The 26,101-nt window shown below is 41.3% G+C and overlaps 1 protein-coding gene across 1 annotated transcript in view; it reads left to right on the forward strand.

Moving 5' to 3' along the window:
* The window catches only part of ptprja (protein tyrosine phosphatase receptor type Ja), a 187,452-nt gene that overhangs the window by 92,623 nt on the left and 68,728 nt on the right, over window positions 1-26,101 (forward strand). The window contains exons 6-12 of the mRNA XM_078414890.1: window positions 3,444-3,710; window positions 4,697-4,966; window positions 5,481-5,753; window positions 12,442-12,708; window positions 14,912-15,187; window positions 20,649-20,930; window positions 25,629-25,916. Of these exons, the coding sequence (XP_078271016.1) occupies window positions 3,444-3,710; window positions 4,697-4,966; window positions 5,481-5,753; window positions 12,442-12,708; window positions 14,912-15,187; window positions 20,649-20,930; window positions 25,629-25,916 (1,923 nt within the window). The remainder of the gene's footprint in view (window positions 1-3,443; window positions 3,711-4,696; window positions 4,967-5,480; window positions 5,754-12,441; window positions 12,709-14,911; window positions 15,188-20,648; window positions 20,931-25,628; window positions 25,917-26,101) is intronic.

Here is a 26,101-nt window from a genome sequence, read left to right on the forward strand (position 1 = left end):
TCCACTTTGGTGGCAAAAACAAGGAGGCAAATTATTATCTCAATGGTGTGAGGTTAGGTAAGGGGGAAGTGCAGTGAGACCTGGGTGTCCTTGTACACCAGTCACTAAAAGTTGGACAAGCTAAATGCAGGAAAAATGTTCCCAATGTTGGGGGAGTCCAGAACCAGGGGCCACAATCTTAGAATAAAGGGGAGGCCATTTAAAACTGAGGTGAGAAGGAACCTTTTCACCCAGAGAGTTGTGAATTTGTGGAATTCTCTGCCACAGAGGGCAGTGGAGGCCAAATCACTGGATGGATTTAAGAGAGAGTTAGATAGAGCTCTAGGGGCTGGTGGAATCAAGGGACATGGGGAGAAGGCAGGCACGGGTTATTGATTGGGGACGATCAGCCATGATCACAATGAATGGCGGTGCTGGCTCCAAGGGCCGAATGGCCTACTCCTGCACCTATTTTCTATGTTTCTATGTAACATTTATGAATAAAATATGTATGACATTTATTGTGCCGATATTTACTTTGTATCATATTTAGTGCGTTCTCCAACCATCATTATCCAATTACTTGCTTCTGACAGTTCCTTCCAAGCCTGGAGCCATTACCGTGATGGCCTTTAGCAACAGTTCCATTTCCTTGAGCTTTGGGAGACCTGTGGACATGAGGGTCACCCAGTATAACTTCAGCATCATGTACTGGACTGCCAACAGTTCCGAGGTTTCCTTCAATGAAATTACAAATTCCACCATCATCCGTGATCTGCAGTCTGGAACCAATTACACCATTTCTGTGACCACTGTTGTTCAAGGTGGAGTGAAGAGTGAAGCTGTGGTTCTAAATCAGTTTACAAGTAAGTGTGAAGCATTTCCCCCCCGTGCGCAATGGTGCAGACCACCGTCTAGAAACAAGAAAGAAAGAATCTCGTTCCAGCTTCAGCTCATTGGACTTGGGATAATATGTGGGAGATAGAGTTTGTTTTGATTGTGATCTGCAGAAATATTAATTAGTAGTGGGTTTGTCATTCATGGAGAGCTTATTTCTTTGCCCTGGAATTGTAATTATTATTATTAGGTGTTTCTATTATTTTAACTGATCTTGTTCTGAATAACACAGAGGAAATATTTACTAAGATCACATTTGCACTGAAAAATTGAACCTTGCAGGAATATAAATGGTACAATGAATGTTTGGATTTGTCATTTTTTGATTTTATGAAGTGTTTGATCATTACTGTGTGGGATTGAAACAATTACTGGCACCTCATCAAAGCTTGACAACCAGACCTGAGCAAAATCAGTGACATTTGAAACTGCTCGCACGTCATTTACTCTCATTTGGAACAGACTTTGTGATCAACAGTCGGACGTTGAGTAGAATTTGGAGTTGATGACCAGGCATCCCCAAATAGAAACTTTTCTAGTGATTGTCGATGTCAGGTAATGGAATGCTTGATCTTACTGCTCACCCACTGTATCTACTTTATGGCATAAAAAGACAAATAGGTCTCATAAATAGGTCTTTCTCCCATAGCTTGTTCACATTGGAGTGAAGTGTGAAACTGATGATCTAAATCAGATTACAAGTATGTGGGATGCAATTTGTGTTGTGGTCTTGGTTGAGTCCATGTGTGAGAATCAAGCGAGAGAGGACTAAATTTCTTTAGAATCGCAAAACTACAAAATTACAAACCGTGAGTATCTAAACAGTATGAAATCCATTGGAATATTATTTGATATTGCTATTTTTCGATTATAAATCATTATGCCAACTGTTTGCTTGTGAGCATTAACATTTCAAGGTCATAGACAGGTGACGTTTCAGGCCTTCGCTTCTTGATAATTTTGAAGGCACTTATGGTTTACTCTCTGAAGGAAATAAGGATAAATGCTGGGAATACTCGACAGGTTGGACAGCATCTGTGGAGCGATAGTTTATCAAAACTAGGAAAGCACTAAGACTAAATTTAGAAGAGGGATTTCCTTACGTTGGGTCGTGTAGTGAAATGGGAGCCAATCAACTCTGGCCAGATAGGGTGATCAATGAGAACCACTGTTAATGCACTTTTTTTATTTAAACCAAATAGCCAGAAAGTGAGGCAGGTCAAAAGTGATGGGAAGAACCAAACCCAAGAGTGATGTGCATTTCCAGTATTGCCTGTAAACCTCTCCTGGCTTACATTTTGACAACAGCCATGATCTTGGACTTCCTTCACCTTTCTCTGATACAGTATCTGATTCATTTTACTCCATCCTTCTTTGGACTAGCATACTTGCTCCACATCTCTACAGAAATGCCTAATTGGACAGGAAAGCTGAGGAAAAAGAAGTGTCATAACCTTTCTGCTGTTTTCAGCAAGATGTGTGGGAGACCATGATCTCTGGGTTGCCATTCGAAAATCTTTCCTTCAATTCCTGTTCACTTGAGGACCTTGACCAACTTTTGCAATGAGAGTTGTCTTGTTTTCTTTCTCTTGCTTTAAATGTAAAAACCCCAAGTTTGCGGATGACACAAAGCTGGGTGGCAGTGTGAGTTGTGAGGAGGATGCTATGAGGCTGCAGGGTGACTTGGATAGTTTGAGTAAGTGGGCAGATGCAGTATAATGTGAATAAATGTGGGGTTATCCACTTTGGTGGCAAGAACAAAAAGGCAGATTATTATCCGAATGGTGTCAGATTAGGAAAAGGGGAGGTGCAATGAGGCCTGGGTTTCCTTGTACATCAGTCACTGAGCCTGGAGTATTGTGTGCAGTATTGGTCTCTTAATTTGAAGTAGGACGTTCTTGCTATTGAGGGAGTGCAGCATAGGTTCACCAGGTTAATTCCCAGGATGACCAGACTGACATATGGTGAAAGAATGGATCGACTGGGCTGAAATTCACTGGCAATTAGGATGACAGGGGATCTTACAGAAACATATCAAATTATTAAGGGATTGGACGGGCTAGATGCAGGAAAAATGGTCCCGATGTTGGTGGAGTCCGGAACCAGGCCTCCCAGTTTAAGAATAAGGGGTAGGCCATTTAGGACTGAGATAAGGAAAAACTTTTTCATGCAGAGTGTTGTGAATCTGTGGAATTCTCTGCCACAGAAGGCAGTGGTTGCCAATTGACTGGATGTTTTCTAGAGGGAGTTAGATATAGCTCTTGGGGCAAATGAAATTAAGGGATATGTGGAGAAAGCAGGAACGGGGTACTGATTTTGGATGATTGTCCATGATCATATTGAATGGCGGTGCTGGCTCGAAGGGCAGAATGGCCTTCTCCTGCACCTATTTTCTATGTTTCTCCAATGTTCCAAAACAAAAACAATCCATATTCAAAAAGCTCTTTTAACATCAAAATTCATCTTAAAAGTTTTTCAAAGGCATAACTAATATGGACAAACAAAATTTGGGAATTAGCACTAGTATATAGGAGGGACTAATTTTCTGTATATTTTATGTCACTCAGATCCCAACCCTCCAGGACCGATCACAGTGACCAACTTCAACAACAGTTTCATCTCACTAATCTGGGGTGCACCTATGGATATGGATAATGGAAGTTACACCTTCAAAATAACTTACACAAATGGTTCTGCTGAAATATTTATGACAGTAAATTCAACCTCAACAATAATTCCAAACCTTGTTTCTGGAACCAACTACACCATTTGTGTGGCCACTATTGGACCTGGAGAATTGCTGAGTGAATGTGTATCCACATTTCAAGTCACCAGTAAGTAAAATATCTATTCTCAATTCCAATATTTATAAACAAACACCTTACTTTTATTTTAGTCCTGTTCGTCTTCTAATATTGAAGGAAAAATCCCAGCTGAGTGCATTGACCAATATATTTTGACTGCTTTATGTGAAATATTTAAATTTCTCACAATTGTTATACATGAATGAAATTGTTAATGTTTATTAGCAATAATAAATAAATCTGATGCCACCTCTGCCTGACATGCTAATGTTTTGACAGATGGCCTTTTGACCCACTGAGTTACTCCAGTGCCTTGTTTTTTAATCCCAAGGATTGAATAATCTACATCCCAGAGTTTTGAAGGCAGTGCCATTAAAAGTGGTGAATGCTTTGGTTAAAACCTTTCAATTGTGAAAATGTTGCCGTGATGAGCAAATCTGACCCCACTTTTTAGCAGAGGAGTAAGAGAGAAAATGGGTGACAATGATCTGTTAATGGTAGGGAACGTGCTGGAATCTATAATTGATGAAGTAACTGAAAGCCTTGAAAAGAATCGATTAGCGTAGATGAGACATCTTGGTCGACGTGGTCAAGATAGGCGAAGATCCTGTTTCCATGCTCTACGATATGAAGCACCCAAATGTCATAATTTCACCAATAAATTACACAAATTTTGAAGAGCCTTTCAAAAAGCATTAGATGTTACGGAATAACATTTAAAACCTTGATCAATAGTATAGACAAATTTCTAGACCTGCATATCTTAGCAAGGATTGATAACGTGGATCCGTCAAGGAAATGTACAATCCCTTAACCTGTTCACACAGAACGAAGAGTACAAAACCTCCACAGAAATTCTGCGGGGGGAGTGCAAGTGTAATAAACATTTGGCACCATCTGTTTTACATTAACCATAATATCTGAGCCATTGTAGGTTTCTAAAGTATATTTATCATCAGTAATAGGTTTGCCTGAAGCATTTCATCAATAAAGTTGTTTTTCTTTATCCCCAACAGAACCAAATGTGGTGAGCAACATACAAATTGTTAAGGTTGATAACAACTCTGTAACTTTGAATTGGACACGGCCAATAGAATATAAAGATGACTATTCATATCTGGTATTGACGAAAGAAAGTTTGAACCCTGTCAACCCTCAAAATGTAACTGTAAATATTGAAAATGCTACTCTGACAGACCTGACACCTGGAATCAACAACACCTTCACAATTATCACACTGGTAGCCAACGTCAAGGCTGATGGCGTAGAGATATCCAGCTACACGCGTAAGTTGTGCAGTCTATGGCTTCCCTTTATAGTAAATTGTAGAAATAATTAATTTCCACTGATGAAAACACCCACAAACTGGGAGACGCTTTGCTGAACACCACCACTCTGCAAAGAGTACCTGTCATTTTAATTTTCTGTACTGTTCCTCCTCTGACTTTGGCTGCTTGCACTATTTCAGTGAAGGTGAATGTAAGCTTGATGTATACCAGCTCATCTTTCAATTTGACTTGAAATGTTCTTCCCATAGATACAGCCTAAACTGCTGACCCCCCCACCCCTTTTTTTTGTTTTTAGCTTAAAATGTGAATATGTGCAGAATTTAGTTTAGTGGTCTTTTTAATACATTCTTATCAGTTCCAACCCCATTCAAGATTTACTCCTTTGCTGAGATGTTTCTGTGTTCTTGTTCTGTAAATAACATTACTTGCCATGCTTTGACAGTACCTACCTGCCAAATAAGTGTTGAGTCTCAATCCTCCTGCAAGACTTAAAACTTTTTAAATTCCTCAGAACCTGAAAAGATACTAGAAGCGGACATCAATGTGAATAACGATGGGACAGTGGACAAATTGTCTGTCTCCTGGAAGAAACCAGCTGGCAACGTAGAAATGTACTTCATTGTTGTAGAAGACATGAAAAATTCGGAAAAGAAAATCGAGAGAACCAATGTCACGTCTACGGTAACATTCCGTGGTCTTCGACCTGGCCGGGTGTACAATGTCTCAGTGATTACAAACAGCGGACCTTTCAATGTAACCTCTGGGAATGTGCAGGGTATAACAGGTATGTGGAATATGTGAAGAATAGTTTCAATTGAATTTGTGTTACGTATCAGAAATAGTATATGTTGAACACTTTTTTGAGCATCCTTTGCCAAGTTTAGGAAGTTAAATCACTATGATTGACAAATTTAATCTGCAGCGTTTCACTAGCACTGATTATTTGATTCAGATTTCTTTTTGTGGGTTAGTGGGGGAGAGTTTCGCCCAAGGTGAAAGAATAGAAAATTATAATTTTTTGACATACCACTTTAGGTTGTCCCAAAGCACTTGATAATCAACAAAGAAGTGGAGTTATTGAATAATCAAAGTATCAATTATGAACACTATCCCATTCTCACTAAATGTTGGTTATTAATGAGGTTTCTCACTGGGTATTTTAATAAACATCAGTTCTTCATTTATGTATCAGCACTTGCTTATGCTGTGATTGGATGCATGTTGATTCATTTGATTTTAATTGATCACAATGCTAAGCATGCACTGTGGTTGCCTTGAAGGTTTGATGCCCCTGAACCTTGTTTTATTTGAATCTAAACAAATAAAACAAATGCAGATAAAGAACGGGATTTAAACTTGTGCATTTAAAATGAGAACATTCACTGCAATTAACCTTTCCATCACATCCACCCTCATAACGGGTAGCACTGTGGCACAGTGGTAGAGTTGCTGCCTTACAGTAATTTCAAAACTGGAGTTGTGGGTTTGATCCCAACTACAGGTGCTGTCTGTACGGAGTTTGTATGTTCTCCCCATGACCGCACGGGTTTTCTGTGAGATTTTCGGTTTCCTCTCACGTTCCAAAGACGTACAGGTTTGTAGGTAAATTGGCCCAAGTGTGTGTAGGATAGTGTTAATGTGCGGGGATCGCTGGTTGGTGTGGACTGAAGGGCCTGTTTCCGAGCTTTATCTGTAAACTAAACTAAACTATAATATTTTTGTTTTCCTCATTTTGATATTCTGATTCCAGGGCTTTGTCTTGGCCACCTTAAATTGTACTTCAAGTTGATGGTGCATTTTTTAAAAAACAATTTGTGAGAAAGTATTGGAGAGTATTCTGAGGGATAGGATATATAGGCATTTGGATAGGCAAGCCGTCGGGGAGCGGCCTTATCGAGAAATGGCAGGCAAGTTGGTGCAGTGTGTTTCCTGCAGGATGTGGGCAGTCAGCGACACCGATGGAGCTTCTGGAAACTACACCTGCAGGAATTGTGTCCAGGTGCAGCTCCTGAATGAACGTATTGGGGAACTGGAGAAGTAGCTGGATGACCTCAGGGCCATCCGGGAAAACGAGAGTTTCCTGGACAGGACCTACAGTGAGGTTGTCACGCCAAGAATGCAGGAAGAGCGAAGGTGGGTGACTGGGAGAAAAGGGAGTAAATGTGGAGAGCAGGAGACCCTGGTGGCTGTGCCTAATGAAAACAGGTGCGCCTTCTCGGGAGCTGTCGGGGCAGAAGACGCTTCCAGTCCAAGCGGCGGACAGGTCGGCTTCAATCCTGGCAATGAGAATCGACCGGGGAGACCGACACCGGGCAGAGCCATAGTTGTAGGTGACTCCATTGTCCGAGGTGCGGACAGGAGATTCTGTGGCGACAGGCGAGACTTGAGGATGGTGTGTTGCCTCCCTGGTGCTAGGGTTAAATATGTCATGGACCGACTTCAGAACATCCTCGAGAGGGTAGGTGAACAGCCAGAAGTAGTTGTGCACGAGAGCACGAATGACGTCAGGAGGAAGTGCAAGGAGGTTCTGCAAAGTGAGTTTGGATAGTTAGGAGGACTGAAAAGCAGGACTTCTAGGGTGGTTATTTCTGGATTACTTCCTGTACCTCGTGTTAGTAAGGACAGGAACAAGGAGATAGGGGATATGAATGTATGGCTGTGGGGCTGGTGCAGGGAGCAGGGATTTAGATTTATAGACCACTGGGATCTCTTCTGGGGTAGGGATGACCTGTACAAAAGGGATGGGTTACACCTTAACTGGAGGGGGACCAACGTTCTAGCAGGCAGGTTTGCTAGTGCTACACATGTGGGTTTAAACTAAGTAGTGGGAGGGAGGGGTTGACAAATTGGGAATATGAAGATGGAGGTAAAGGGGAAGCGAATACGGGAAAAATTGCAAAAGGCTCCCGAATTAATGGGAAGGAAAGTGAGAGAAGGGGTAAGACAGTAGGGTCAGGGCCAATAGTGTGAGAGGGGAGGTAAATACCGAAGTTAAAGTGTTGTATTTGAATGCGCGAAGTATAAAAAATAAAGTGGATGAACTTGAGGCTCAGTTAGATATGGCAAGTATGATGTTGTGGGAAATACAGACACATAGCTACAAGAGGTCCAGGGCTGGAAGCTGAATATTCAGGGGTATACGACCTATCGAAAAGACAGACAGGTGGGCAGAGGGGGTGCGGTCACACTGTTGGTAAGGAATGGTATTCACTCCCTTGCCAGGGGTGACATAGAATCAGGAGATGTAGAATCAGTATGGACAGAACTGAGGAATTGTAAGGGTAAAAATACCCTAATGGGAGTTATCTACAGGCCCCAAACAGTAGCCTGGATATAGGGTGCTAGTTGAATCAAGAGTTAAAATGAGCATGTCACAAAGGTAATGCTACAGTGGTTATGGGAGATTTCAACATGCAGGTAGACTGGGAAAATCAGCTTGGTAATGGACCCCAAGAAAGGGAGTTTGTGGAGTGCCTCCAAGATGAATTCTTAGAGCAGCTTATACTGGAGCCTACCAGGGAGAAGGCAATTCTGTATTTAGTGTTGTGTAATGAACCGGATTTGATAAGGGAACTCAAGGTAAAAGAGCCATTAGGAGGTAGTGATCATAATATGATAAGTTTTCATCTACAATTTGAGAGGGAGAAGGGAAAATCAGAAGTGTCAGTATTGCAGTTGAGCAAGGGGGCTATGGAGGCATGAGAGAGGAGCTGGCCAGAGTTGACTGGAAAGAGACCCTAGCAGGGAAGACGGTGGAACAACAATAGCAGGTATTTCTTGGAATAATACAGAAGGTGCAGGATCAGTTCATTCCAAAGAGGAAGAAAGATTCTAAGGGGAGTAAAATGAGACCTTGGCTGACAAGGGAAGTCAAGGACAGTATAAAAATAAAAGAGAAGAAGTATAACATAGCAAAGATGAGCAGGAAGCCAGTGGATTGGGACTCTTTTAAAGAGCAACAAAAGATAACTGAAAAGGCAATACGGGGAGAAAAGATGAGGTACGAAGGTAAGCTAGCCAAGAATATAAAGGAGGATAGTAAAAGCTTCTTTAGGTATGTGAAGAGGAAAAAAATAGTTAAGACAAATGTGGGTCCCTTGAAGACAGAAGCAGGTGTATTTATTATGGGGAACAAGGAAATGGCAGACGAGTTGAACAGGTACTTTGTTTGTGTCTTCCTTAGTGAAGACAGATCCAATCTCCCAGATGTACTAGTGGACAGAGGTCCAAGGGTGACAGGAACTGAAGGAAATTCACATTAGGCAGGAAATTCTGTTGGGTAGACTGATGGGACTGAAGGCTGATAAATCCCCTGGGCCTGATGGTCTGCATCCCAGGATACTTAAGGAAGTGGCTCTAGAAATCATGGACGCATTGGTGATCATTTTCCAGTGTTCTATAGATTCAGGATCAGTTCCCGTGGATTGGAGCATAGTTAATGTTATCCTACTTTTTAAGAAAGGAGGGAGAGAGAAAATGGGGAATTATAGACCAGTTAGCCAGACATCAGTGGTGGGGAAGATGCTAGAGTCAATTACAAAAGAAGAAATTGCAGAACATTTGGATAACAGTAACAGGATCGTTCCAATGGATTTATGAAGGGGTTTGCTTGACTAATCTTCTGGAAGTTTTTAAAGATGTAACTGGGAAAATGGACAAGGGAGAGCCAGTGGATTTAGTGTACCTGGACTTTCAGAAAGCCTTTGATAAGGTCGCACAGGAGATTAGTGGGCAAAATTAGAGCACATGGTATTGGGGGTAGGGTACTGACATGGATAGAACATTGGTTGGCAGACAGGAAACAAAGAGTAGGGAATAACGGGTCCCTTTCAGAATGGCAGGCAGTAACTAGTGGGGTACCGCAAGGCTCGGTGCTGGGACCACAGCTATTTACAATATACATTAATGACTTAGATGAAGGGATTAAAAGCAACATTAGCAAATTTGCAGATGACACAAAGCTGGGTGGCAGTGTGAACTGTGAGGAGGATGCTATGAGGATGCAGGGTGACTTGGACAGGTTGTGTGAGTGGGCAGATGTATGGCAGATGCAGTTTAATGTGGATAAATGTGAGGTTATCCACTTTAGTGGTAAGAACAGGAAGGCAGATTATTATCTGAATGGTGTCAAGTTATAAAAAACGGAAGTACAAAGAGATCTGGGTGTCCTTGTTCAACAGTCAATGAAAATAAGCATGTAGGTACAGCAGGCAGTGAAGAAAGCTAATGGTATGTTGGCCTTCATATCATATCATATCATATCTCTACAGCTGGAAACAGGCCTTTTCGGCCCTCCAAGTCCGTGCCGCCCAGTGATCCCCGTACAATAACACTATCCTACACCCACTAGGGACAATTTTTACATTTACCCAGCCAATTAACCTACATACCTGTACGTCTTTGGAGAGGAGTTGAGTATAGGAGCAAAGAGGTCCTTCTGCAGTTGGACAGGCCCCTAGTGAGACCACACCTGGAGTACTGTGTGCGGTTTTGATCTCCAAATTTGAGGAAGGACATTCTTGCTATTGAGGGAGTGCAGCGTAGGTTCACGAGGTTAATTCCCGGAATGACGGGACTGTCGTATGTTGAAAGACTGGAGAGACTGGGCTTGTATACACTGGAATTTAGAAGGATGAGAGGGGATCTTATTGAAACATATAAGATTATTAAGGAATTGGACACGCTAGAGGCAGGAAACATGTTCCCGATGTTGGGGGAGTCCAGAACCAGGAGCCACAGTTTAAGAATAAGGGGCAGACCATTTAGAACGGAGATGAGGAAAAACCTTTTCACTCAGAGTTATAAATCTTTGGAATTGTCTGCCTTAGAAGGCAGTGGAGGCCAATTCTCTGGATGCTATCAATACAGAGTTAAATAGAGCTCTTAATGATAGCAGAGTAAGGGGTATGGGGAGAGGGCAGGAATGACGTACTGATTGTGGATGATCAGCCATGATGGTGCTGGTTCGACGGGCTTACTCCTGCACCTATTGTCTATAAGGGCTGATTAAGGATAGTCAGAATGGTTTTGTACGTGGGAGGTCATGCCTCACAAATCTGATAGGATTTGTTTGAAGACGCGACCAAAAAGGTTGATGAGGGCAGAGCTGTAGATGTTGTGTACATGGACTTTGGTAAGGCATTCAACAAGGTTCCACATGGTAGGCTGCTCTGGAAGGTTAGATCACATGGGATCCAAGCAGAGATAGCTAAATGGATAGCAAATTGGCTCCATGGAAGGAAGCAGAGGGTGGGTGGAAGGTTGCGTCTCAGACTTGATGTCTGTGACTAGTGGTGTGCCTCAGGGTTCGGTGTTGGGCCCGTTACTGTTTGTCATCCACATCAATGATTTGGATGAGGACATACAGGGCAAGATTTTGCAAGTTTGCTGATGATACAAAAGTTAGTGGATGTAAATTTAGTTTGCAGATAGTGAAGATGGTTGTGAATGATTGCAGCGGGATCTGAATCGATTGGCCAGGTGGGCGGAGGAATGATTGATGGAATTTAATACAGAGAAGTGCGAGGTATTGCATTTTGGAACGTCGAGCAAGGGCAGGACCGACACAGTAAATGGTAGGCCTCTGGGTAGTGTTGTGGAGCAGAGGGATCTAGGAGTACTGGTGCATGGCTCCTTGAAGGTTGAGTCGCAGGTAGATAAGGTGGTCAAAAAAGGCTTTTGGCACTTTGGTCTTCATCGGTCAGACTATTGAATATAGAAGTTGGGAGGTCATGTTGCCATTGTATCAGACGGTGAGACCGCATTTAGAATATTGTGTTCAGTTCTGGGCATCATTTTATAGGAAAGGGTTCAGAAAAGATTTGCAAGGATGTTGCCAGGACCAGAGGGTGTGAGCTACAGGGAGAGGTTGATTAAGCTGGGTCTCTATTCCAAGGAGCGTAGGAGGATGAGGGGAGATCTTATAGAGGCATACAAAATCATGAGAGGAATAGATTTGGTAGATGCACAGTCTTTTGCCCTGAGTAGGGGAATCAAGGACTAGAGGACATAGGTTCAAGGTGAAGGGGAAAAGATTTAATAGGAATCCGAGGGGTAACTTTTTCACTCAAAGGGTGGTGGGTGCATGGAACAAGCTGCCAGAGGAGGTAGTTGAGGCTGGGACTATCCCATCATTTAAGAAACAGTTAGACAGGAACATGGATAGGACAGGTTTGGAGGGATATGGACCAAGCGCAGGCAAGTGGGACTACCATAGCTGGGACATTGTTGGCCGGTGTGGGCGAGTTGGGCCAAAGGGCCTGTTTCCACACTGAATCACTCTATGACTCTAAAGTATCTCAAAATACTTTGAAAATCTCTGTACTAACACTGAAGTAATTTTGTGTATTTTCCTCGTAAAGTGATGCTTCATTTTAGAATCAGCGTTTCCAAATAAGAAATACTAAACCCTTCAGAAATCTGCATATATTAGTGCCGATTGAAACCACTGTGTACTTTCTTTCTCCTTTCAGTTCCAAACATTCCTGGTGCTATCAGTGTGGTGGACTTCAACACCAGTTTTATCTCATTAAACTGGGGAGCACCTGCTAATATGGATGACGGATGTTGTTCCTTCAACATAACCTACACCAATGGTTCTACTACAGAGACTGTCACTGCACAGACAAACTTCACCATAATTGGAAACCTTATTTCTGGGACGGAATACACTATATATGTGGCTACTGTTGGACCTGGACAACTGATAAGTCAAAATCAGTCGATCAAGCACTTCACCAGTAAGTGTAAGAGGGACAGTGAAAATGTTCATGTTACCAAAGTGAATCTTATTGCAAGAGCACTTTGCAAGGTGTAGTTTTCCTTCAGCAAGTCCTTTGCTATTTTCTTACAGTGGAAAATATTGTACTTGCGTGAGTAATTGAACTTGGATATACGTGGAAGTTCATCATGCATCAATTTTCTCAATGTTCATTGACTCTTCAGATAATTTAAAAAAATAATGTGTTACCATTGACTAATGAGTTATGGGTCTAATTTATTCATTTTATTACTTCATTAAGTCTTATTTGGTTGAGTCAGAATACTAATGCAAAATTCTGGGAGAGAGGATTGAATGAAATTGCAAAATAATTTTCAGTGTAGACCACACATACAATTATCAGAGGCCAAATATAAGAAAATGATTAAAAAAAGGAAATGGATACCTAAGTGGACTATCTTTCCTTTCACGTCTGCCCCACCATTCATGAAGATCATGGCTGATCCATCTCAATGTCATTTTCGAGCACTATTTATCCAATCCAAGATTCCCTTAACATCCAATGAATTATTATTCTATGCTTTGAAGGAACACGATATCTCATCTCCACAGCCTACAGAATGCCAAAGTATAATTTCTCTGTCAGTGAAGCTATTTGGCCTCATTCCAGTCCCATAGAGAACATAATGGCCAAGTAAGAAAATAATCTGGTCATCCAGAGTAAGTGATATCAGTCCACCTTTGGTTTAGATTTATTGTTGTCATATGTACTAAGGTACTGTAAAAAGCTTTGTTTTGCATGTTTTCCAATTAGATAAGAAAACTCTTTATAAATACAATCTTGTTAAACTCGAGTACAGTAGATTGAGTAAAGTTCATGATAAAGAGTGCAGTATATGGTTCTGTAAGAAAATAACTGCAGATGCTGGTACAAATCGAAGGTATTTATTTACAAAATACTGGAGCAACTCAGCAGGTCAGGCAGCATCTCAGGAGAGAAGGATTGGGTGACGTTTCGGGTCGAGACCCTTCTTCAGGCAGTATATGGTTCTCAACATTATAGAATCAATTTGAAATAAAAATCTGGAAGTAAAAAAAATATCTATGCCATGCCCGGTGTGAATGTTATTTGCTAATAATTTAAAAAAAATCTTTTAAATGTATATTTGAGCCAAAACTGTAGTGACATTAAATAACCACATGGGGCATTCAGAAGCAAGTCTTTAGTCAATTCACAAAGTGCTCGAGAAACTCAGCAGGTCAAACAACAGATGTGGAAGCAAAGGTATAGTCAACATAGTCAAAATTGTAATGTTTCATTGTCATCTTAACTGATACTGGCTTTTTATTCCAGATTTATTTAACAAACTTAATTGAAGTAACATGCACATTGGGAATTAAATTCTGCTTACCAAATCATCAGTCCATACATCTGGACTATCAATCCAGTAACATAACCACTCTGCTATTATTTCTGAACAAGAAAAACAAACTATGCAGTTGTATTAAAGCTAGTACAGAGAGGTGAGGTCATGATCACCTTTTCATGGGCAACTAGGAATATATATTCAATACTACCACCATCATGATATTCTCATGATGAATAATTTTGATGAATAATAATGAACAATTGACTTGTGCCGGCTCCTGCAAATGAGCTTTCTTGGTTCTTGAACTGTACTGATGTTTATCCCTTGTAGTTGTTCTTGCAGTTCAAGTTTCATTTCATTATTCTAACAACTTGGGTAGGCAAATAATTAATTTGGGTCGGATTTTAACAAGTAAAAATTCCTTTTGTGTTCTCTTGATTTCTCCTTTTGTCAATTTTTGTTTCTATTGGCAGTTTCTTGGATGAATGGGATATCCAAGGCTGTTGCACAAGCATAATGATGGGCACAGAAAACTTCATTTTCCCAAAGCATAAAGTATAACAATAATATGATTTTACCTCTGACATCTTGTCTCTCATGTTGACCTGCTGGTTGCAATCACTGTGAACAAACTGCACTTTTATTTTGTAGTTTTAAAAAAATCAGTCTGTCATTTGGATTACAAAGAGCACTTATTGGGTCTCTAATATTTGTCCAGAGATCTTTTTGCATTAACTCTAACTTGATTTAGTTCTTTTTTTTTAAAGAAGTTCATCCAATGGGTCTTTGGGTTTGCTATGTCCGTACTAAATGTCACCCAGAAAATATATTGTTCATTGTTTTTATCAACAGAGCCAAACCCCATTCAGAACTTGCAGATACGGATGTTTGGTACAAGCAACATTAGCCTAGAATGGACAAGACCACAGGACTATAAAGCAGAATACAAGTATAGAGTGGTGACAGAGGGAAGCCCAGCACCCACAAATGGCAATGGAAATAAAACCACAATCGAGGAAAATGTGATTGTGGGGGGTCTGACATCTGGAACCAACTACAACTTTTCCGTTACCACACTTGCAGCGGATGGTACTCCAGCAGAATCTGTCGAAATAGCCAACTACACAAGTAATATTCTGGCATTTGAGAATCAAATTAACTGCATAGAGTTGGCATTTAATTTTCAAAATACGAAGTTTGTTCTCATTTAACATTAAACCACTCAATGTTGGGTTCCGGTATTAATTTCTCAGTCTTTCAGTTAGTAATTTCAACAGTGGTTGAAACTGTTATAAACAACATGGAACAATACAGCACAGGACCAGACCCTTCATCCCAACATGTCCAAGACACTCATGATGTCATCTAACTAATCCCATCTGCCTGCATATGGTCCATCTATTTCTTGCCTGTTCATGTGTTTGTCTAAATTCTTCTTAAATGTTACCATCTTATCTGCTTCCACCACCGCCAGCAAGTACCAGGCAATTATTTTTCTCTGTGTAAAAAATAAAACTTGCCCTACACTTTCCCTTCTCATTTTAAACATATACCCTCTCATGAGAAAGAGAAGACATTAAGAATGTCTTAAAATAAGACCATTCGGGTGGATAAATCCCAGGACCACTTGGGACATATCCCAGAGTACTGTAGGAAGCAAGGGATGAAATTGGAATGGCTTTGTCGGAGATCTTCGTATCTTAAAATCATAAGAGATAGGAGCCGAATTAGTCCATTTGGCCATCAAGTCTACTCTGCCATTCAATCATTGCTGATCTATCTCTCCCTCCTAACCCCATTCTCCTGCCTTCTCCCCATAACAAGAATCCATCTATCTCTGCCTTAAATATATCCACTGACTTTTGTCTGCTCCACAGCCTTCTGTGGCAAAGAATTCCACAGATTCACCACCCTCTGACTAAATAAATTCTTCCTCATCGTCCTAAAATAACGTCATTTAATTCTGAGGCTATGACCTCTAGTCCTAGACTCTCCCACTCATGGAAACATCCTCTCCACATCCACTCTATCCAAACCTTTCACTATCTGTATGTTTTAATGAGGTCCCCCCCTCCTTCTTCTAAACTCCAGCGAGTACAGGCCCAGTGCCGTCAAACGCTCATCATACGTTAACTTACTCATTCCTAGGATCACTCTTGTAAACCTCCTCTGGACCCTCTCCAGAGCCAGCATGTCCTTCCTCAGATATGGTGCCCAGAATTGCTCACAATATTCCAAATGTAGCCTGACCAGCACCTTTTAGAGCCTCAGCATTACATCCTTTTTTTTGTATACAAGCCCTCTAGAAATACATGTGAGCATTTTGTTTGCTTTCTTTACTGCAGATTTGACTTGTAGATTAACTTTTTGGGAATCCTGCACCCGCACTCCCAAGTTCCTTTGCACCTCCGATTTCTGGATTCTCTTCCCGTTTAGAAAATAATCTGCTCTCTAGCCTCTCCAGCCAGTGATGTTCCTTTGTTCAAGAAGGGTAACATGGGTATCCCAGGTTATGACAGATTGAGTCTTGCATCAGGGTAGGGAAATTAGTGAAAGAAGATTTTCCACCTTTGAAAAAAGACTGCATATGCATTGCATAATACACCGATCAGCCAAAACATTATGACCACCGGCAGGCGAAGTAAATAACATTGATTATCTTGTTACAAAGGCACCTGTCAAGGGGTGGCATATATTAGGCAGCAAGTGAACAGTCAGTTCTTGAAATTGATGTGTTGGATGCAGAAGAAATGGTCAGGAGTAAAGACCTGAGCGACTTTGTTATGGCCAGACGACTGGGTCAGAGCATCTCTGAAACAGCAAGGCTTGTGGGGTGCTCCCGGTCAGCAGTGGTGAGTACCTACTGACAGTGGTCCGAGGAGGGACAAACCACAAACCGGCGACAGGGTGTTGGGCGCCCAAGGCTCATCGATGCGTGAGGTTAACGAAGGTTATTCCATCTGGTCCGAACTGACAGAAGGTCTATTGTGGCACAAGTCACAGACAATTTTAATGGTGGTCACAGGAGGAATGTGTCACAATACAGAGTGCATCGCACCCTGCTGCATATATGGGGCTGCACATGGAAGACCAACAGCATATTAGGCAGTGGTCATAATGTTTTGGCTCATTGGGTCATAATGTTTTGGCTGATCGGTGTATATACTTCTATCTTGTCGCTCCTCAGCCTCTGATATTCCATAAAAAACAATTCAAATTTGTCTGATCTATCCTGCAATTCGGGCAATATCTAGGTGAACCACTTCTGTACTCTCTCCAAACCTTCCACATCTTTCCGACTAAATGGCAAGCAGAATTGTAACTCTCCAAATGTGGCCTAACCAAAGTTTTATACAGCTGCAACATGACTTGCCAACTTTCATACTACATGCCCTGACCAAAGAAAACAAAGATGCCTTGCACCTGCTTCACCATCCTATCCACATGTGTAGCCACTTTCAAGGTTTGAACTTGCACCCCAAAATCCCACTCTATATTGATGCTCCAAAGGGGGCCTGCCATTTGCTGTATACTTTCCTCTTGCATTTTATCTCCCCAAATCTATCACATCACACTTATCTGTATTAAACTCCATCTGCCATTTCTCCGCCAATCAATTTACAATCATGCTGTATCCTGTAACAACCTTTCTCGCTATCCACAATTCCACTAATTTTCATGTTGAATGCAAACTTTCTAATCAGACTACCTACATTTTCATCCAAGTTATTTATGTTATAAACAACAGAGGTCCCAGCTCTGATCCTTACAGAACAACATGGTGACAGACCTCCTATCAAAAAAATACCCACCTGTCTTCCATGAGAAAGCTACGTTTGTATCCGATTTACCCACATACTGTGGACGACCCTCAACCATCTATCAAAAACATTCTAATCAAATTTGTGAGACCACCCCAGCACAAAGCTGGCTGTCCTTAATGATCCAAGCATTTCCAAATGCAAGTAAACCCTGTCCTTCAGCCTCCTTTCCAAAAGCTTTTCTACAACCCATTTTAGGCTCACTAGTTTATAATTTTCTGAATAATCTCTATTGCCATTCTTAAACAAAGGAACCCCATTGGCTATTCTTCAATTTTTTGAGACCTCTCCTGTGGCCTGTCTTTGTTGACACCCCAGCTTACCTCTCTTAATACCCTGTAAATGGATTCTATCAGGTTTTGGGGACATAAGCACCTGGTTATTTTTTAAAGACATCCAACATCACCTCCTCCTCCTCCTCCTTGATATCATTATGCCCTTTAATATAAATATATCCTTCCCTGATCACACTCATTATCCACGTCCTTCTCCTTAGTGAATACTGAAGCAAAGTACTCATTTAGAACCTCACCCCTTTCCTCTGGCACCATGCATAAATTCCCTTCTCTCAACTTGAGTGGACTTACACTTTTGCTAGCTAACCCTCTTGCTCCCAATAATCGTATAAAATGCCTTTGATTCTCCTTAATCCCATGTGCTCCCTTTAACTCTCCTAATTCCTTATTTAAATTATTTCCTGCTTCCTTTATATTCCTCGTGCCTTATCTGATTTCAACTTCCTAAACCTTACATATATTCACTTTTCCTTTTTGCCCAAACTGCCTATGGTTGTAGAACTTTGCCTTGATTCTTTTTCATCTTCTCAGGAACATGCTAGTCCTGAAATCGTACCAACTGACATTTAAAAGACTCATACATGTTTGATGTGAATTTACTCCAGCCATTCCTGATTTGCTGTGTCTTTGAGTGACAGACAAGAAAAAGTTGCTGTATCTAAATTTTCTTTAGTGGCCTTTGCTGTAGAATGCGTGCAGATAGCAGGTGAGAATAGTCAGGATTGAAAAGTGTTTGGTGTACAAGATAGTTAATAAATAGCAGCATGAGCAACCTAAATTTAAAAAAAGGAAAATGGTGCAACAGTTAAACTCCATCTGCAGCAGGACAGTTGCTACCTTACGGCACAAGAGACCTGCGTTCCATCCTGACTATGGGTGCTGCCTGTATAGTTTATACGTTCTCCCTGTAACCACAAGGGTTTTCACTGGGTGCTCCCGTTTCCTCCCACACTCCTAAGACATGCAGGTTTGTAGGTTAATTGGCTTCTGTAAAATTGTCCCTCCATGTGTCGGATAGAACTACTGTACAGGTGATCGCTAGTGTGGACTCTGTGGGCCGAAGAGCCTGTTTCCACACTTTATCTCTAGAGTCATAGTGATACAATGTGGAAACAAGCCCTTCAGCCCAACTTGCCTACACTGGCCAACATATCCCAACTGTACTAGTCCCACCTGCTGGCATTTGGTCTATATCCCTCCAAACCTGTTCTATCTAAATTAAATTAACTATGATATAGCTACACACAATATGTGTATAATGTACACATGAATGAGGTATTAGTGAAGCATTTTTGAAAAAATATATCTCAGTATAGGGCCACAGTTTAAGAATAAGGGGTAGGCCATTTAGAACGGAGATGAGGAAGAACTTTTTCAGTCAGAGTGGTGAAGGTGTGGAATTCTCTGCCTCAGAAGGCAGTGGAGGCCAGTTCGTTGGATGCTTTCAAGAGAGAGCTGGATAGAGCTCTTAAGGATAGCGGAGTGAGGGGATATGGGGAGAAGGCAGGAACGGGGTACTGATTGAGAGTGATCAGCCATGATCGCATTGAATGGCGGCGCTGGCTCGAAGGGCTGAATGGCCTACTCCTGCACCTATTGTCTATTGTCTATTGTATGTTTTATCAGAAGAGCATCATTGCTCTACAATGCATAGCATTCACAATAAATTACAAAAAGTTCTTAATTTCCAACCTGGACATGATATAAATTAAATCATTGGTGCAGGCTTATGAAAAGGAACACTGCAACTGTGAACGATTTGAGTTCATCAGTTTAATAGTCTTTAAGGTTCAGAATTGTGTGAGCTCCAGTTGATGATCCCTTGCATGGCATCACCTGTGATTTTCAGCCCATGGGGAAGAATGGAAAATGGTTTAAGTAGTTGCTCATGTCACTGCCATGCACCCCAAGTATCAGGGGAGAGTAAAAGACTTCAAGAATGCACATAGCTGTAGTAGCTAACATTGAAGAATTTTTGTTCAATATGAAAAAGGATGCGATCTACGTTCTTTACTGTGGAAAGTCTACATATACTCCTAAATTTCCTAAATGTAAAGAGATGGGTTGGCTTCCATTGTTTTCTTTCCTCTTTCGAAGCAAGGTTTAACGATATAAACTTTAAATGATGTATAGTGTAACACGGAGATCCTGTAAGGTATTTCTTAAATTCATCAGCTCAAAGTAGTTTTAGGAAGTGTAATTTTGGAAATGCTGGACCAGTAGATTAACAGCATTATGGGCTGGAATTAACATTTCAGTCAAGACCTCATTGAAGCTGAAAAATGTTTAATTTGTTAAAGATGTTTAATCAATGCTGAAAATTAGAAGATTGGGAAAAAAAGAACAAAAGGTGGGGTAAGGTAGTTGCAGAATTGCTTTTTCTATTTCCAAATCCGATTCACTGTGTATAATGGTAATATTATTTTGTTAACTCATATTACAATGCACTTATCTTGCTTTATTTTTGCACAGAACCTGTGAAAATACCATCTGAAAACATCACCCTGAGCAATGAGAACACAACTGATACATTAAAAGTTTCCTGGATCCTTCCACCAGGAGGCGTTGAAAATTTCACAGTTGAAATAAAAGATGGTCGAAATCCAGGAGCATATAACAAAGCAAACACTGTGGGACATTCAGTAACCGAACTAGTATTCAGTGACCTACGGCCTGGAAGGTTGTACAATGTTACTGTGGCAACAATTAGTGGGCCTCATCACATAACCTCAGATGAAGTATTTGAAGCCACCAGTAAGTACAATATATTACAATTTGCTTTAGTATATCTGAATATTTTTTTAAATTATAAATGGAATATAGTACAGAAATAGTTTCCCTTGGTCTTGACCTCTTAAATCTCACCCTCGGCAATCTCAGCACACGTATAATCACACTTTTCCAAATTCAATCTCCTAATTTGACAAGATTAGTTTTTTGACCATGTTTACTTTCCACATGACAATGCAGGCCTTCCACTTTCCAGCTTCTGAAGGTTTCACATATCTCTCCTGTCATAAACAGAGATCTACAGTTATTTGCAAACTATTGTTTGATGGCACTGGGCCTGTATTCGCTGGAGTATAGAAGAATGAGGGGAGACCTCATTGAAACATACAGAATAATGAAAGGCTTGGACAGAGTGGATGTGGAGAGGATGTTTCCACTAGTGGGAGAGTCCAGGACTTGAGGCCATAGCCTCAGAATTAAAGGACATTCTTTTAGGAAGATGAGGGGGAATTTCTTTAGTCAGGGGTGATGAATCTGTGGAATATTTTGCCACAGAAGGCTGTGGAGGCCATCAGTGGATATATTTAAGGCAGAGATAGATAGATTCTTGATTAGTCAGGGGTTATGGAAGAAGGCAGGAGAATGGGCTTAAGAGGGAAGGATAGATCAGCCATGAATGGCCTAATTCTGCTCCTATCACTTATCTTATGATCTAAAATGTGTTGGCTTGTTTTAAGAAAAAGTGTAGACACTAGATTGCCTGTCCAAAGTGCAAATGCTAATTCTATTTTGTCACGAGTTGTGATTTCATTTAATCAAGTGAGACTTTCAAGTTTACTTTATGAACAGCTGCTTATCAAAATCTCACTTGATTAAATTAAATCACAACCAGTGACAAAATAGAACCAGGATTGAAACTGTGTCCTTTGGAATCCATGATTTATTTTCCCATGATTTCTCTGAGATATTCAACTCTGATATCCCTTTTGGTCCATTAAGAAAACATTAAGAAAAATTCAACCCCTAGATTATATACCAGAAAGCAGAAGTTGCCATGTCCATCCAGAAACCACTTTAGCTGCTGGGTCTGTGCATGATTGCATGCTTCCATCAAGAGCTGCCTGGAGGGTGGCCCTAAAATCTTGATCCTGTCATTCTGCCTAGCTTCTCTTTAAATTTTTGTGCTTTTCCAACTTTCAGTTGATTCATGTCCCTTTCCATGACCATCATCTGCATCCTCATTAAACATACCTATTCTAAATGTTGCGTTCCATTGGAGTTACCTTCCGTGTTTTTGGTTATTTGCTGGCTCAAAGGGCCGAATGGCCTCCTCCTGCACCTATTGTCTATTGTCTATTACACAAATCAACTTTGTATCTAAAGATATCCAATCCACACCCCACAACCTAAACTATCAAGGTTGTGGTAACCAGCAGCGTCTTTCCAGCCGAGCCTTTCCTTTGGTGATCAGACATTTGCAAGGTTATTGCAGTTGTGCAGGTTGTTCAGTTATTCAACTCACGGTGTTATTGGAGGATATGGGGAAACACAGGTGATGTTATTGAAACACACTCCCTGTATGTAGTGAAGATGCCTGGAAGTGGGGATCGCTGGGCGGCACGGACTTGGTGGGCCGAAAAGGCCTGTTTCCGGCTGTATATATATGATGATGATGATGATGAAGTCAGGAGCAAAGTTTCAGAATTAGGTGTCATCCTTTTAAAAATGAGGTAAAGATAAATTTATCTTCAAGGGACTGTGGTGGAATTCTCTACCACAGAGAACTCTAGATATATTCAAGGGAGAGATTGACAGATATTTAAATCACATTAAAATTATTATAATCTGGTACTTTCAGATCAGTGGTGATACGAGACTGACATATTACTTGGACTAATGGATATTTTTCCCATAATACTTCACCCAACATGTTTAAGGTCTTAAGATCATGTGATAGGAGTAGAATTAGGTCATTCGGCCCATCATGTCTACTCCGCCATTCAATCATGGCTGATCTATTTCCCCCTCCTAACCCCATTCTTCTGCCTTCTCCCCATAACCTCTGACACCCATAATTTTAATCCAATTTTTAAATGCAGCATGGTAGCATAATACATGTTCCAGCGAAAGCAGGCATGTTTAAAGAGAGCACAGCAAACAGAGCCACATGAATTTAAAAGGGGACAACCGTGAGTCTAAATTAAGCAATGGAAATAGGAGCCATCTAGTAGTGCAAAGTGAATGTGGGATTGGGGCCTGATGAATTTAAAAAGACCGTAAAAATGGGGTCTCAATGAGTTTAAAGAGAGTGTAGAAATGGTGACCCAGTGAGTTAGAGTGTCAGAATAGGGCCTCAGAAAGGTTAATGTCCCTTTATTTCATGGTCAGAAAGATTAAAATGGAGCACAGGCATGGAAAACCCAGGTATACCAGGTGCTGAACCATGGAACTTTCTAAAAAAATGAGATGAGTGATTAATAGGTTTATCATAGAAACATTGAAACAGAAAATAGGTGCAGGAGGAGGCCATTCGGCCCTTCGAGCCAGCACCGCCATTCATTGTGATCATGGCTGATCATCCACAATCAGTAACCCGTGCCCACCTTCTACCCATATTCCTTGATTCCATTGGCTCCCAGAACTCAAGTTAGGAGGAGGGGGAGTTCAACGAGATCTGGGTGTCCTAGTGCATCAGTCAATGAAAGGAAGCATGCAGGTACAGCAGGCAGTGAAGAAAGCCAATGGAATGTTGGCCTTCATAACAAGAGGATTTGAGTATAGGAGCAAAGAGGTCCTTCTGCAGTTGTACCGGGCCCTGGTGAGACCGCACCTGGAGTACTGTGTGCAGTTTTGGTCTCCAAATTTGAGGAAGGATATTCTTGCTATGGAGGGCGTGCAGCGTAGGTTCACTAGGTTAATTCCCGGAATGGCGGGACTGTCGTATGTTGAAAGGCTGGAGCGATTGGGCTTGTATACACTGGAATTTAGAAGGATGAGGGGGGATCTTATTGAAACATATAAGATAATTAGGGGATTGGACACATTAGAGGCAGGAAACATGTTCCCAATGTTGGGGGAGTCCAGAACAAGGGGCCACAGTTTAGGAATAAGGGGTAGGCCATTTAGAACGGAGATGAGGAAGAACTTTTTCAGTCAGAGAGTGGTGAAGGTGTGGAATTCTCTGCCTCAGAAGGCAGTGGAGGCCAGTTCGTTGGATGCTTTCAAGAGAGAGCTGGATAGAGCTCTTAAGGATAGCGGAGTGAGGGGGTATGGGGAGAGGGCAGGAACGGGGTACTGATTGAGAGTGATCAGCCATGATCGCATTGAATGGCGGTGCTGGCTCGAAGGGCTGAATGGCCTACTCCTGCACCTATTGTCAATTGTCTAACTCTCTCTTAAATTCATCCAGTGATTTGTCCTCCACTGCCCTCTGTGGCAGAGAATTCCACAAATTCACAACTCTCTGGGTGAAAAAGTTCCTTCCCACCTCAGTTTTAAATGGCCTCCCCTTTATTCTAAGACGGTGGCCCCTGGTTCTGGACTCCCCCAACATTGGGAACATTTTTTCTGCATCTATCTTGTCCAGTCCTTTTATAATTTTATATGTCTCGATAAGATCCCCTCTCATCTTTCTAAACTCGAGTGAATACAAGCCTGGTCTTTTCAATCTTTGGTCATATGACAGTCCCACCATCCCAGAGATCAATCTCGTGAACCTACGCTGAACTGCCTCAATTACAAGGATGTCCTTCCTCAAATTAGGAGACCAAAACTGTACACAATATTCCAGATGTGTTCTTACCAGGGCTCAATACAACTGCAGAAGAACCTTTTTACTCCTATACTGAAATCCTCTTGTTATAAAGACCAACATTCCATTAGCTTTCTTCACTGCCTGCTGTACCCGCACGCCAACTTTTAGTGACTGGTGTACAAGGACACCCAGATCTCGCTGCACTTCCCCCTTACCTAACCTGACACCATTGAGATAATAATCTGCCTCCTTGTTTTTGCCGCCAAAGTGGATAACCTCACATTTATCAACAATGGATCATGGGGAAGGAGTGGGAAATGGTAACACGATCTTAATGAATGAGGTTGCAGGCCCGAGGGGCTGAATGGTCTACTACTCCTTCATTTCCTGCATATTCTAAAATGTGTACTTTCGACTCATGACAATGTCCCTTTTCACAGTAGATGTGGGTGGAATTATTTTAATCTTTCTTATCACAAGGTCATAGACTCCGAATTAAAGGATGTTCCTTTCGGAAGAAGATGACGAAGAATGTCTTTAGTCAGAGGGTGGTGAATCTGGAATTCTTTGCCACAGAAGGCTGTTGGTGGATGATTTTAAGGCAGAGATAGATAAATTCTTGATTACTACCATGTCTGGGGTTATGGGGAGAAGGCAGGAGAATGGGGTTGAGAGGGAGAGATAGATCAGCCATGATTGAAAGGTGGAGTAGACTTGATGGCCGAATGGAGGAAATTCTGCTCCTATCACTTATGAATGTGACCCTTGGCTCCTGTAAGCCATTTTGATGCACCTTTATTATTGCGTTCATTTTACTTTACAACCCCCCTTCCCAGATTATTTCAATCTCACTTGTTGGAAGTAAGAGCAATAGTTAATGGGGAATTCTGCCCATGAAATAATGAAACTCTGTCTGATTTATCTTCATTTTCCAGTACAAAATTTACCACTTTTTATTTCTTTCACAGTACCTTCACCACCCAGAAACATAGAAGTGACCAATATCACTAATTCATCACTTCAGTTTAAATGGGATAGACCAGAAAACATGGATATTGGAGAATACGCATTTATTGTCAGTTACCAAACGGCTACACCACCAAACAGTAACCATTTTTCTCAAGGAGACAATAACTCTACTATATCTAACCTTGCCTCTGGAACCATGTACACCATAACTGTTCTTACAACAACTGTTTTTACCACTATTCCTGTGAATCTGACCAGCACCATAATAAGAACATCCAGCTACACAAGTAAGTGCCGACATTATTCTCATGCGAGGCTGGAACACTGTGTTTTGTCTGTTTACATGAAGGAAACCTTTTCAAATTCATTATGTCTCCCCCAGTAGATTTGATCAGCGTGACTGGACTTGATAAATGGGCTCAAGTAATTGGAATGATAGAGGCTGATTTTTGTAACAGCAAATTAAAACTTT

This window comes from Rhinoraja longicauda, chromosome 18, assembly GCF_053455715.1.
Source record: "Rhinoraja longicauda isolate Sanriku21f chromosome 18, sRhiLon1.1, whole genome shotgun sequence".
Lineage (NCBI taxonomy): Eukaryota > Metazoa > Chordata > Chondrichthyes > Rajiformes > Arhynchobatidae > Rhinoraja > Rhinoraja longicauda.